General features: G+C 36.8%; 1 protein-coding gene across 1 annotated transcript in view; it reads left to right on the top strand.

The window, feature by feature from the left end:
* TTC39C (tetratricopeptide repeat domain 39C) overlaps window positions 1-14,539 on the top strand; it is a 39,840-nt gene that overhangs the window by 14,808 nt on the left and 10,493 nt on the right. The window contains exons 5-9 of the mRNA XM_063326726.1: window positions 3,292-3,646; window positions 4,954-5,122; window positions 12,652-12,745; window positions 13,601-13,708; window positions 14,229-14,338. Of these exons, the coding sequence (XP_063182796.1) occupies window positions 3,292-3,646; window positions 4,954-5,122; window positions 12,652-12,745; window positions 13,601-13,708; window positions 14,229-14,338 (836 nt within the window). The remainder of the gene's footprint in view (window positions 1-3,291; window positions 3,647-4,953; window positions 5,123-12,651; window positions 12,746-13,600; window positions 13,709-14,228; window positions 14,339-14,539) is intronic.

Raw genomic sequence — 14,539 nt, forward strand, 5'->3', positions numbered from 1 at the left:
TTGCAGTGGCATTGTTCTACCTCTGTGTAGGTAGTAGTATCATAAAATTGGATTGCTACAGATTACAGCTTTCTGCTTTTTTCACACCAATAATCATATTGAACTGGTTCTCCTTAGATAGGTTGGAATCCTTTGCATGTTCCCGCAGAGGCATTTGAGGAATTGGTATGAAGATGGTTAGTATCTGTGTGCTTTTTGTGGCCTGAAAGATAAAAGAGGCTATAAATCCAGGCCACTGGGAAAATCCTAGTGTCCCATATGCATATTATGTTCATGACAACTCAGGGAGATGACAAACTGCCAGTGAAAGTAGTTTGAAGTGAAGTGTGTTGAAGATGGAACTGCTGAATCAGTTCTTATTTCCTGGTCACCAAAGTGTGTCCTTGCATGCCAAAGAGGTTATTATCCTGTCATGTCGAATACAGACCTCGTTGTCTCATCTGCAAAGCTGTTTCTAAAGTTCGCTTGCATTCCTGGATCTGTTGCGTAATCTCAAAAAATGCCTTCAACCATGAGTTTATAGAAAATGGTCAAGGTCATATAGAAAGTGAGCACATTCCCAGGTTCTTACCAAATCAATGAAGACCAAGAAATGACAGTCACACCAGATTGTCAGTGAAAACCCTGCTGGTCAGCTGAAAGGAATTGGGGAAATAACATTCAGATTATTTAAAATAACACTAAGATCTTCAGTCAAGGACATAATTTTTTCTGTGATATGCAGACTTGTTTGCTTCCAAGCCATGACATCAAGAATGTGTTTGGTTCTAGCTAGCAGAAGTTTAGAGGGTATTTCTGTCTACGTGTGTAATGCTGCAGAAAAGTTTTCTTAGTATTTTTGATGCAGTTCTGCATTTTCATTTGTGAGGGTTTTTTTTTCCTCCTTCTGAAGCTTTTTTTCTTATTTCAGTATGTATTCTGCAGCTGCATAACTGGGTTGGATGCTGTAGCTGAGGGTGGTGGTGTCTGTTCCCTTTCCCTCTTGTCTGCTGCTCAGAGAACTGAAGTGGGTAGCAGAGTACTGCAGAACATGCAGCATATTTGGGTTACTCTATTGAGTAAAAAATATACCTAAAATCTTTAGTTAAAATTTCAAGCAGTTAAATGCCACCTCAGTGATTCCTAGTTACTGCCATTGCTGAACTGTTGGATCCATTATTTCATTTTTTTTGAGTGTGTTATCTTTCTGATTATGAATAAATGTCTTGTTTTTATCATGCTTCTGTACAGAAGTAGCAACCAGATTATTGAAATGAGTGCAACTGAAAAAAGAAAAAAAAGCTTTCTTCAGAGGCAGACAAATATTTCTGATCAGTGGATGGGTGAAAAATTTCTTCTGTTTTCCTTCCTGAGACAGTTTGACAAGAAGCATATGATGACATGCAAGCTGCTTTCTCAAATGCCTAGCACATTTTAGATTTTCTCTTCCACCCTTGTGGATGTATTACAAATAGTTGCATCATAAAAGTTAGTAACACAGCAACTTACATTAGCTTCCCACAGCAATATTGAACTAACTTTTCTTGATATTTACCACTGCTGTCATGGGTCTGGCTACTTTCAGAAGTTCATGGTGGAAAATCAGCTCAGTGATTGGGCTTGATTTAATTTTTATGTTTAAAAAGTCATAAATTCATTATTTTAATATGTGAGATTGTTACATCGTACTATATCAACTCTATTAGGATTGTGCTGAGATTGTGCTGTGTGTCTATTAACAGTAAGTGAACTGTTAATGACAGCACACTGATGGAAGTAAAACCTAAAACTACTTTTTTTTCCACATCATACCCTTTCTATTTGGTGCATGCATCAGAACACAGTAGTTACCTATTAGCAGAAACATTATCCGTAGGACAAGTAAAATGTGGGTTTTTCCTTATTATTTGTCTGCCGCATTGCTATGCATAGTTCTATGAGCATTCATCTTGTGGTGAACCACATAACTTTTAAAATATACTGTGCAGCCAAAAAGTGACCTAATTGCTTAGAATTGAAGTAATGTTGGTCTTGTAAGGCAGCTGAGTCATGGCAGGGGCTTACATTTTTTATTATAGCACTTTAATATGGAAATCAAGATAGAGGATTAATTTTTTTAATACTTTAAGCTCATTTTGACAGAATCCTTCTGTCACAACTGAGAATACAAATTTTGCAGTCTTTCTCAGTGAGATTTCTTATGACTATCAAATTAGCTTCATCCCTTCTTGGTGGTTTGGTATGAATAGTGTTTTCATTTTCTTTGACACACCCCACCTGTTATGATCTAATTCTGGCATCAGTTAGAACACCAATCTCTGCAAATTTGGTGGTATCTGTTTAGAACACTGTTGCTATAGCCATGCTTTTATTTTCTCTCGTTTTTAGTTAAATCCTTTGTCACTGCAGTTCCTAACTCTCAGGGCTCCATCACAGACAAAATGCTGATGTCTGCCTTTACAATTAACATGTACAAGTATATTCTGTGCGTTTTGGTTTTTTTTTTTCTGTTTACCACTTATCATTATCCAAAGATGTACTATAACCAAGACAAATGCTGTGTAAGTAGGCAGCAAATTGGACATCTTCATCTTTTGGTGTCATGCATTTCTTTACCCTCCTGTAAAGAGTGTAATGAGACTGAGAATCCTCTCAACTGAGAATGCTCAAGACCAGATTTTTAAGGGAAATTTAGGTACTCAGCTTGCATTTAAAATTGAGAAAGTTAGGCAACTGAAAAATATTTTAGAACCATAAAACTTAGGCTTTTTTTTTTTTCCCCTAGGATTTTTTTTCCCTAATTATAAGGTGCTGTGCTCATATGAGGGGCAGGGAAATGATGGTGTGAAAAATCTTATTCTCTAACCCAAAGGAAGGGGTTTTCTTCGTATTTTCCCATCAGCTGTATTTTAAGATCATTTGGACTTAAGAGGGGTAATCTCTTCTTTGAGTTTTGATTCTGTCTTTTTGCGAGGCAGCCGTTTCATCTCTTCCACTCTATAGTGGAGCAGAATCCAGCACTGAGTTCTGCAATTTCTCTGTTTCTTTCTGACAGTTGTGTTGCTACATAGCTGAAGGGAAGTCCCTTTGTATTGCATGCTCTTTTAAAAGTCTCTGGTTGAAAAGCACTTAAATTTTTAGTGCCCAGTGTGAAAGACTTCTTTGAGAGGGCAACAGCTATTACAAAATCCTTTATACGAGAAGTTAATGCAAATAGAGAGAGCATCCTAGGATTTGTGAAAATACATTCTCTGCTTACTGTGTTTCACTTCTGAAATATGTCCTTGAAATACGTTTTTCCTTGATTTTTAGCATACATAAAAGGTGGGTGGATACTCCGAAAAGCCTGGAAAATTTACAATAAGTGCTATACGGACATTAATACACTTCAGGAAATATATCAGAAGAAAACAACTCAGGAATCCTTGACTTCTGATGCTGCAAATGATAATCATATTGCTGCAGAAGGTGTAACGGAGGATTCGCTAAACAGACTGAAAGGTGCTGTTAGCTTTGGATATGGACTTTTTCATCTTTGCATATCCATGGTGCCCCCAAACCTGCTCAAAATCATCAACCTGCTGGGTTTTCCTGGAGACCGCCTACAGGGGCTTTCTTCACTGATGTATGCAAGTGAAAGTAAGGACATGAAGGCCCCTTTAGCTACGTGAGTAGCTATATTGAAATGCTTTGGTAGATAACTTAGTACTAAAAGTAAGTAACTGGAAAAAAGTCAAAAGCAAAAAGTCATGTTGCTTTAAAGGAAACAACAGCAGGTAAAATAAACTTGTAGTTTGTTGTTTAACATGCCATGGTTTAGTAAATCATCACTTACTAGTGTATGAGATCTCTCTGCTGTTAGGTATTTACATGTATTTGGGGTTTGTGTCAGTATTTTGCTGTATTCTTCAGTAGCTGCTATTCTAATGTCTAGTAATTTATACGCCATCAGAGTAAATAAAAGCACCCCCTGAAGGCTGAGTAAATTTACCTGAGTTATATTCTCCCCTGTGGAGAGTATACTATTTGCTATGAGTCACTGATCTCACTTAGCTATTTATCTTACTATTAGCCAAAGATCTTTTCCAGTTTATTTTTGATTTTAGCATCTGAGTAAAATGGGATGTTCCCTTACAGTCTTTTTAGAGGAGTATTTTTTGTGTACTCTTTTTTTCCCTAGCCTTCATACTGCATTCAGGTCTTTTTATCGGGTGAAGTGTTAGCCAGACCTAATTTAAACTGCCCTCGTAAATGGGTTTGTTATTCCATTATCTCCAAATTAATACTTCTGTTATTGGACCTACTGCAGGTACTATCAGATGTCACTTTTGAAACATTGGCAGCAGAGCTAAAGTGTCTTCTGCTTGAGGAGAATAATTGTATTTTTGATTGGTTAAGAGAGTTTAAGATTAGATGTTCCTGTTTATTCTTTCTCCTTTCTGGGGAAGAAAAGTGGTATTTTGGGGATGTTTCCTCCTTCAGATGGTCTTCGAAATCTTTGTGCTCTGCCCTTGTTTCCAACAGCGATATAGGTCATGTAGATGTCTGCCCTTCCAAACACCGGATGTATTTGACATTGATTTCAAGTGTGTCTGCTGATGTATGTTTAGTTTTGTTGTTGGTTTTGTTTGTTTATTCCCCTGTAAAAAACATTTTGTTTTCAAAGTTTTCCTGTGGGTTTTTTCTTTTTTAAAATCTACAGAGTTCTAAAGGCTCAACTGCTTTGATGCTATGAACTTGATTTGTTACTTTGCCTCTGGGTAGTGTGTATGGAATTGTATGCTCAGGTGCAGTTTAGGAGTACATTCATGTATGGCAGTAGTATTGTGTTAGTTTCAAAGCCAGGTTGTATAAGAAAAGATTCATATCTTTCTTTGTCTTTCAGAATCGTATTAAAAATTTGCCTGTGTAGAACCTTATCCTTAAATTTCTGTTTACGAGCTGTAATCCTTTGTACTCTTATGTTTCTTTCAGATTAGCTCTGTTGTGGTACCACACAGTTGTTCGTCCCTTTTTTGCCCTTGATGGCAGTGATAACAAGGCAGGGTTGAAAGAGGCAAAAGAAATTCTTGCAAAAAAAGAATCTGCCTATCCGAATTCCTCTCTGTTCATGTTCTTCAAGGGAAGGATACAGCGATTAGAGGTACTGCATGTTTTCTTCCTTTTGACTGATTTCTCCCCAACCCCCCCTCCTTCCTTATTTTATGTTTTTCTGATGTGAATGAACTGTGTGAGCTTCAGCAAATTGTGCCTAAAGATACAGGTACATGGAAAGATAAGTAAGAATAAAGGATTAACTCCTTCCTAGTTTCCAGTTCACGTGCCAAACCTGCTCTTCCACTACTTCTATCTGAATTAATGGCACTTTGAAATTCTTTTTCAGCTACTTGATACATTTGGAGCTCTATGCTAAAAGGAAGTGCTTTTGGTCACTCATGAGTTTCTTGTGGTATAAATAGCTATTTCAGTTTTGCTTGTCAAGCTAAAATCTGAGTATTATCTGCTGAGTACATAGCATTTATCTTCCCCTTTTCATTTAATGCATTGTTCACATACAGCTAATTCTCTGCAATAATTTTCCTGAAATAACTGCTTTTGCTTTTAAGAGGTCAGACCAGGATGTTTTCTGTTACCAAGAGTGAGCTGTGACCCAAGCAGAAATGTATTCACCAAAAATGTGTTTGTGAATGCTATTGCAGAGTATTACTCAAACACTGCAGCAGCCTCATGTTTTTTGGCTGAGCTACTCTTCAAGAATCTGTGATAATACAGGATGGTGATGGGTACTTCAAACTGCTCAGCTCTTGGCTGCTGCTCTTATCAGACCAGAGTATTTCCAGAGCAATTACATTAACAAGAAAACTCAACGCAAAAGCACAAAACCAGAATGTTTAAACCCTTCATCTCAACATGGCAATTACAAGAGCTAATCCAGATCTTAACATTGATGGTCATTTCTTTGCTAAGGTTTCTGCAGTTAACTCTCTCAAATACAACTTAATATTTTGAGGGAGGTAGCAACAGTAGCAGAACAGCGGGGGGCACGCTTCTGTGGCCTGTCAGATTTTGCAGACATATTCTTGCATGGGCTTTGAATATTGTTTTTCTTCTTTTGCCGTCTTTCTGAAAACGAAGGTGCGTTTGGGGAATTGCACTTTGGCAGGCAAGGTTGGGAAGTCTTTGGGAAGTATTGCTGTTCTCTGAGTGGGAAAGATTTTATTGGTCTTTGTTCAATTATATGAGTCTTCCATTCATGTGGTAAAAACCAAATTTGTTAGGAATAGCTACTAAATGAACACAAGTGCAGTTAAAGAATGTATATATGTTGATTGCCGGAATATGACTGGTATTTGGAACTTTTTTCATGTTTAATGTCATGAGGAAAAAATTCAACTATTACATGAGTATTCTGACTTTCAGGACAAGCTAGGGCAAAATTGGAAACATAGCTGTCAATAAATTGAGTATATGTTTCTATGTGGAAATACAGAGGACAGATTTGGGATGAGTGTCAAATTTTGTATAGTCAGTCTATTCCTGGAGTACTGTTATGTTTCAAAGCGGAGGTCTTTAGCTGTTACCTTGGAGTATTTGTGCATTAAATGATGCTGTATATAGACATTGAAGTTTAGCTCCAAGCAAAATAGTTTGTGCCAGAGACTATGTGGCCTTACTCATGAAGCTAGTTAGCCGAGGCTGGCAGAATGCCATGCATTAGGCTATGTAGCCATACTCTGATTCAGCAGAAAGCTTATTGGTCGCTAACAGGAATGAAATGTCCCTATTCACGTATTTGCATGAGAGCTTTTCCATTCTGGAACCCCTTTTTTTTGTTTGGTTTGTTTTGTTGGTTGGGGTTTTTTTTTTGGGTTGGTGGGGGGTTTTTTTGGTTGTCGTTTGTTTTTTGGTTTTTTTGTTCCCCTGTCATTCCTTTGTTCTAAGTGGTACTGTAACATTGAGGCTTTGCTGTGGCTAAATGTTTTGGTTAAACGGCTCATGCTCTTTTGTAGACTATGTTAGGAATTTGCAAGTTTAATTTGCTCAAATGTTGTTGACATAATAGTGGAGGTAGATGTGTGACTGGTGGCAATGGCATGGGGAGCTGCGCTGGGTTTCTGCACAATACACTTGTAGTTACACATGTCCCAAATCTGGGCATTGGCCTTATTGAACATTCTGAACCAGAAGTGCATGTACACTCTTAGATTACAAACTAATATGCTGACTAATAATTTCCACCTCATCTCTGAGAGGCCTGAGTCGAGCTCCTGCAAAACCTATGAAGTGCTTGTATGGCCTTCCTTGAAATTGTTAATATGCAGGTAGGTTTAAATTTTTTCTGCCAGGCATGGGAGTATTACTTTGAAATGGCTTACTGAGATTGGTCTTTAACCTGTAAGCACTTAAAGTATACCTTGAGCTGAAGGTTGTATATTTTATAGTCTTTAATATCTGTAATTTTTTATTTAAAATTTTATCGGTGATAAAATTTAATTGTACACAGATGAAAGGCAGCTTATATGTTGTTACACAGAAGGGTTTTTGTGTGTTCTGGAAATAAGAATCAATAATGGTCACTGTAGGCTTTGTATTAGAGCCTACTAGCACTCAGTCTATCGGGGCTTTTTTTTATAGCTTTTGATCCTACAGACACATATATTTTGTGTAACTTTCAGCTGATGGTATATTCAGCTTCTATTAGTAAGTGTGTGTATGTATGCAACATATATACATACACATGCAGCTATATCTGCACGTGTGTATGTGTGTTTTTTCTTTTCTATGGAAAAAAGAAACAGTAAAGAGCACAGTTCAGCCACAGGCACCTGGAAGCGTGGAAGCCAATCTAAAGGCAGAAGCAGTAGTGCAAGACTGGACAGTGAGACACAAATCTGACAAAGGAGAAAACTGCCAAGGAAGGGAGTTGAGGAGGAAGGAAGATTTCACAGGGACAGGGCTGAAGAGCATGTCACTGTATAATGCTTCGTGCTCCAGAAAGCATATAGGAATACTAGTCAGTAAAAGCCTTAACAGACTTTGGTTTTCTATGAAGTAGCCCTATAGGTACTATAAAGGTGGACCAAATTATCTTTCAACTTTTTTTCCCAGATTCATGTTTTTGAGAAATGAAGTCTGAAAGCGTTTGGAGGCTACTGAAATGAATCAGTTGAGGGAAAGGAGAGGAGGATGATCTGGGAAGGCTGGAATGAAAGTGCACCAGAAAATTAAAGGTTGCGCTGGTAGGCTGTCTCTTTTTCAAAGAGTAGGTTAAGAGTCTGTGTATTAGAAGTAGCATTTTTCCCGACTTTTACATAACTCACATAGGCTGTTTTTATGGGCATAACTATTGTTGTGCTTGACATATGATTGTACGGTATGTATTCCAGCCTCACAAGTATTTCTTTGTGAATGTTCAACTGTGTCTATCTTTGAAATACTTTCCACTAAAGCTGATAATGATGTTTCATGTAAGCTTAAGCTACTAAAACCAAGTGAGAATAACGTTTTATACTTGTGCCTAAAGGGTACTTAAAAATCTAATGAGTATATTAGCTGCTGAAACCCACTAGTCTGAAATACAGACTTTCTGTCTGTACCCTTGGGCCTTTCTTATTACTGTGAAAATAAAAATATTGCCATCCATTTGCTAAATGTCTCTTGTCTAATATTATAATTATGTCAATAAATACCAATTTACTTTTAAAACTGTGACTTAGACTATTCAAGTGTGGTATTGTGGCCAGTAGTGAAAGATGGGCATGGTGGTAGCATGGGAGAAAGCGGAGTAAGAGGTTGTGTTCTGAATCTTAAGTATTTCTGCTTTTTAGCTTTCAGTTTTGCTTTCTGGTTGTTTTTTTTCTTTGCCTAATTTGCAACACTTTTCTAAAATCTCCATCTGCTTTTTTAAATAGTACAAGTCACCCCACTCAGAAATAGTTAAATAGATCGATAGCTTCATGTGGAGAGCAGTAAGGGAATGAAAGCAAAATTTAGGTGTTTGACAAAATTGTGAACTGGGCAAGGTTGCTTCTCTCTGATTGGGAACAGACTCCTGCTGTGTATATATAAACAACAAGAAATCTCTGGGGCCGGGACAAAAAAACCCTCAGGTTCTGAGGTTCGATCTATAGAGTTCAGTTGGCATAGGTGCATGTTAAAAGTCTGAAAGAAAAAGTACCAAATACTCCGGCTGACAGGAAAAACAGCAGCGGTACCTTCAGGTGTGCTACATTGTGTTTGATGTGCAGGCTAGTGAAAATGTGCAGTGGTATTGTGGGCTTAAATATATTGCTGGCAAGCACTCTTGCTTTTTTAGTTACCTTCTGCAGACATGTCGGTATCAGTGGCATCATTCTTACTTACGGGTGGGAGGCTGTGGCACAGAAAAGTAGACTGAGGGCAAGAGTAATAATAAGCATTGAAAAGTCTTAAATTAATTGTCTGAAATAAAGTCACAATGATGTAGTAGAGAAATTTTCGGAGCTTGTGTAATATCAATGTTTAGTTTCAGGAATTATGCTGGCCTCTCTGCTTATTTGTTCTGGATTATAAAATACAGAATCCCAGTTTTACTCTATTTTGATTTTGTGGCATGTCTAGGGAAAAATGGGGAGGTGTGAAGGAATAGAAAATACAGGCTTTGAAATTTCCATGTAGTGTCCCCCAGTGTAAGTTGTCCCCTTCAGATATTGTTTGCTGGTTTCCCCTTAATTATGAGCATGACTTCTTAAAAGCTTTACAAATTCATAGTGCTCATCGAGAGTAGAGAGGGAAAGTGTACTGAGATTTCAGAACAACTCTTGGGGGAAATGTATCAGCTTGGGAAGCTGCCTTGGCCCAGTAAGCTCTGTAGATTCTTATTGGTGGTTTGGGGTGTTTTTTGTTTTAATCTAAAGTCAAGAAACATAAGTTTATGGTTTTCACATTAGCTTTAATAATCCTCTTTATGGCTATGTATTTCTGCATGTTACATATTTTATGGATTAATCTTTTTTTCTCTTTGTATTACGTCCAAGAGAAGTATGAGTGATGCCTGTTGAAGGAATTCCAAGTGTGTGTATATAAATATATTAAGTCTCAAGAATATCAATTTCAGGTGTCAGCCATGATGTTATGCTTGCAGACCCTTGGGACTTTATAATTCTTTCTGTTTATTCTCTGAAACAATAAATGGATAGTAATTCATTTATTTTAAGAATTAACACCAAGAGTAGAAATTCATATTCCAGCGTGTTGTCACAATCCCCGGAGATGACTGAAACTTTTAATAATTAAGGAATGTCTCTGAAACATACTTACTGAGCTTGATGCTTAAGGAAAACTTAGGCAGATGTCAAAACACTTGAGAGATCAGGACAGTTAGAGAAATGGATTATAGAGGATTGAGTCTTCAACTAACTGGACTTGTGTATTACCAGGTGGTCAGTATTTTGTGTGCTGCCCCTGGCTGGTGTATGGCATTGCAGACAGTAATGTAATTGCCATTGGTCATTGTGTGAAATAACATGCCCTGCAAATAAGTGATTTATATTTTCAAATGTTTAGGTTTTTTACGTTTTTAGAAGATGAAATATCTTCACAGAGGACTAAATATTTAGTTGTGGGTTTTTTTGCATTTTCCTTAGAAGCATTCAAAACATAGATTTACTGAACTTCTAAACTTCTTAGCACAAAAATAAAGTTTTAAGCCTATTTTATTTTTTTTTTATTTTATTGTATTTTTTCTGTGAGACTACGTGCCTAATACTTATTTTCCAGGAAGTCATGTTGGAGAGATGCAGCATCACTGGAGTAATGTGTAGTGGAGAGAATGTGTTGCTACAAAAGTAAACAAGGGTGTACATTGCTCCGGCTCCCTGGAAGCTTTGAGGGCAAATATAACTCACCTGTCTTTCTGTGTAGCGCATTCTTCTGTCACGCCAACAAGCATCTTAGTCTAATCACTGTTTTATTTTCTAGGTGTATGGTGTTTATGTTGGTACAGCTGTGGATCCCTTTGCTGGCAGTTAGTTGTACTGCCTTGATACGATATATATGGCTTACGGTTAGATTGTTCTTTAGCAACTAAAACAGTTTTCCCTGATGAGACAAAAAAGAAAATCTAATAAAATCACTTTAGAGCTCTGTGTATGTGTGTGGTGTTACGATACAACGCTGCAGATTTTTGCAGAAGTTTTTGAATTCTGTTAATGCTTGCGTAGATGACAGGCTTGCTTTTTCAAGGGTTTCTTTCACTTACATGGTTAGCCAGCAGAGAGTAGCTTAGAGATTCTTCTGTATAAATTACTATAATTGTATGTGAGAATAAATGTAGGAACACTATTAAAGCAGGTATAGGCTATAATGGGATATATAGTGTGTCTGTGTATAAAACTAATAAAATGTTGATTTGCATCCCCCCCCCTTTATGATTGTTATGGAGAAGTCCCATTCTAGATTGGGAAAACTAGGAATTATGGTATTCAGAACTATCGTTCTGGTTCTTACAAAACTGTCAGCCTCTTCTTGCTAAGCAGTTAGTAACTAATGATTTTATCAAAATGGGTTTTTTTTTTATCTGATAGGCCTCCATGTCATGCAGCATTTACGAATTCTCTATTAACTGTTGCTTGAAGTGGTTACTGAGGGATGTGGAAAAAGGTGAAATAGTTCGAAATAAATAAAATTAAACATTAAAGATACCCTTATTGTGCAGAAAGCTAAACTTCATGGGCAGTTGCTAAAAATACATGATTTTTAAAGGTGGAATGACTAATAAGAGTAGAAACGAGATTATTCAAAAACTTAATGCATAAAACCAAGGGATTTCGGACTTAATAGCAAATAGAAGGACTACAGCCACTGATTGTTAAGGTTGAGAGATGATCTGAACTGGCTCTAAGTTACTGGTGATTGTTATTACATTATTAAACTCCTCCTACTATCCCCCTCCACCCTTTTTTAACTCTTCAGTTTCCTACATTTCTCTTTTTATATGACTTTTGGAGTGCAAGTTCCGTACTGTATGTTTTAATATTCACTGTTGCACATGGTGGAACTGATCGTTAGTACCTTGCAAGCAAAATGCTTTGCGTTCTTGTCTAAAGTTTCATTTAAATCTAAATCTTGAGTTGCTCTGTATTAGTGATTCTTACTTGTCTCTTATAACTTGGCTTTTGTATTATGTTTCATATCATGAATATGAAGAAGATGGAAAAATCTGTTCACTATGGAACCTCTTTAAGATGCTTGATTGTCATTGTAAATAAGGGCTTTGTCATAATTTGTCCATACTTCCGTTCAAAAGTGATCAGGTTGATCACTTTGAGAGAGCTGGGAGGAGGGAAGCTGACCAAAGGAATTGCATTGTGGAGCTGGTATATTGAATTAATATTAGCCCTTCTTCAAACTCTTAGGTCTGTAGTAGGTTTTAGCTCATTTAAAATAATCTAGAGTCTGAAATGAATTTTGAGGTTTTCCTGTCAATGGGATATTGTGCCTCTCTCATCTAATCAAACCAGTCAGCAATTTCTCGGACACTTCTTTTTTTTTTTTTTTTTTTTTTGACCATATAGCTATTTTTAAAATACCTATTAACAGAAATCTGAAAGTTTTCTCTATCAAAATCAAATTATCTAACAAATTTTAAATTTCAGACATCTGAATTTTTTCTTCTTCTTTCACTTTTGTTAGTGTCAAATAAATAGTGCCTTGACCTCATTTCATACTGCTTTGGAACTTGCAACAGACCAAAGGGAGATTCAACATGTCTGCTTATATGAAATAGGTAAGTTGGATATGTTTATACTATAAATAGCTCACTTTCAAGTTTAGAATAGTAACTTCAATAAACAAACTGGATTATTTTTATTAGGATTTTAAAAAGGTTTTAGAATACTGGCCTTTGTCTTGGATGGATAATGGTAATAAACCTGTCGTCTTGTTTGGGCAAGTAGAATTCAACGCCTTTTCATAATTTTAAAGTTTTGTGCAATTACGAGATGATCCAAATCAGAGAGTAGAATCAAGGGGCAAACTGTTCACCTACAGAATATTATTTTAAGAGAAATGAATTCATTTTGATTTGTCAGTGGAATCACCATTTCTGTGCCAAAACCTAATTGTCCAGTGAAGCTTCACGGTTTGCAGGACCTATATTTCATGTTCATTTCCTTCTCTCAGTAGCAATATATGCTATATGTTCTTAATGTGCATACAAGTCTTTAGAGTGGAGAAGATATGTTGCTGCAAGCTTTAAATGTGTCTCGTTAAGGCATCTTGTCACAGTGGGGAAGAATAAGGGAGCAAGTGGTAGCTCTGTAAGTTTCAGCATCCTACAAATTATAGCATTTAAATTTTTAAAAAAAAAAAAGTGTTTTTGCTGTCTGTGTAGATTTGTTGTTACTCTGAAGTGGATTCATTGTTTTGTATGGAACCTTATAATTCAACATTTCCCAGTAAATTTAAACCAGGCTTGGCTTTAAGTGTCTGACATTGATTCGTTTAGATTTTAACTTTTCCAGTTATTGGTATAATTGTTAAACTAGCTCCAGCTGTCATAACAGACTGTGTGTTTCGGTGACGTTGACACCAAATCGGAATTACTGTGCTTTCTGTGAAGTTAAATTAGTCTTGTTTTTAGGTTGGTGCAGCATGATAGAGATGAATTTCAAAGATGCGTTTGAGTCCTTTGAAAGGCTTAAAAATGAATCCAGGTGGTCGCAGTGCTACTATGCTTATTTAACAGCAGGTGAGTATATTCAGTGTGTTGGATAAGTGATAAATCAGTGATATGATAAGGTTTTGGCACTGTTTTGTTTTGGGAAACTTACTGGTGCACATAGTGCCTTCCACACTGCCCTGCTGCTTACACAGCTTTATGCCAGGCTTGACTTGCATGATTTTCTTTGTTTATATAATGTACACTTGCATGCACGCACATTGCATGAGTACTTTCTCTGCACCCCCCCTTTCCCTCTCCTTCTAGATGTAGATGTTATGATTGTCAGTGAAGTGACAGGTCATATAACAGTGTACTGCAGAGATTTAATAAAGAAATCCTTAGAGGTATGAAAAAGAAGTACTGATTTGTTAATGATCACAGAGAGTACTTGGGAGTGTTGGGATATGCATGTTTGTCAAATCCCCAGTCTAGATCCTTTCAGGAAGTGAGTGTGTTTTCCTATGACTGTATGATATCTAATCTTAATTTTTCCAGTTTTATGTCAATGTAGTAGTGCGAACCCATTTTTGTTTCTGTGTTCTTACAGTGTGTCAAGGAGCCACTGGTGATGTCAATGGTGCTCAGAATGTGTTCAAGGAAGTTCAGAAGCTTTTCAAAAGAAAAAACAATCAGATTGAACAATTTTCAGTGAAAAAGGTTTGGTTTAGCATAGGCTGACTTGTTTCAGTACATTAATTACGCTTGGTAATTCTGTTGGATTCGTTACAAGTATTTATTTTTGAAGGATGTATCTGTTTTCTCCTGCGTTGCTTCTGTAGAATTAGTGGGAAGGATTCAGGTGGAAAAACAATAGTGTCACGCATTTTAAGGACCTAGCAAAAGAAACGTGAATTAGCT

The sequence above is a fragment of the Chroicocephalus ridibundus genome, chromosome 2 (assembly GCF_963924245.1).
Source record: "Chroicocephalus ridibundus chromosome 2, bChrRid1.1, whole genome shotgun sequence".
NCBI classification, from domain to species: Eukaryota; Metazoa; Chordata; class Aves; order Charadriiformes; family Laridae; genus Chroicocephalus; species Chroicocephalus ridibundus.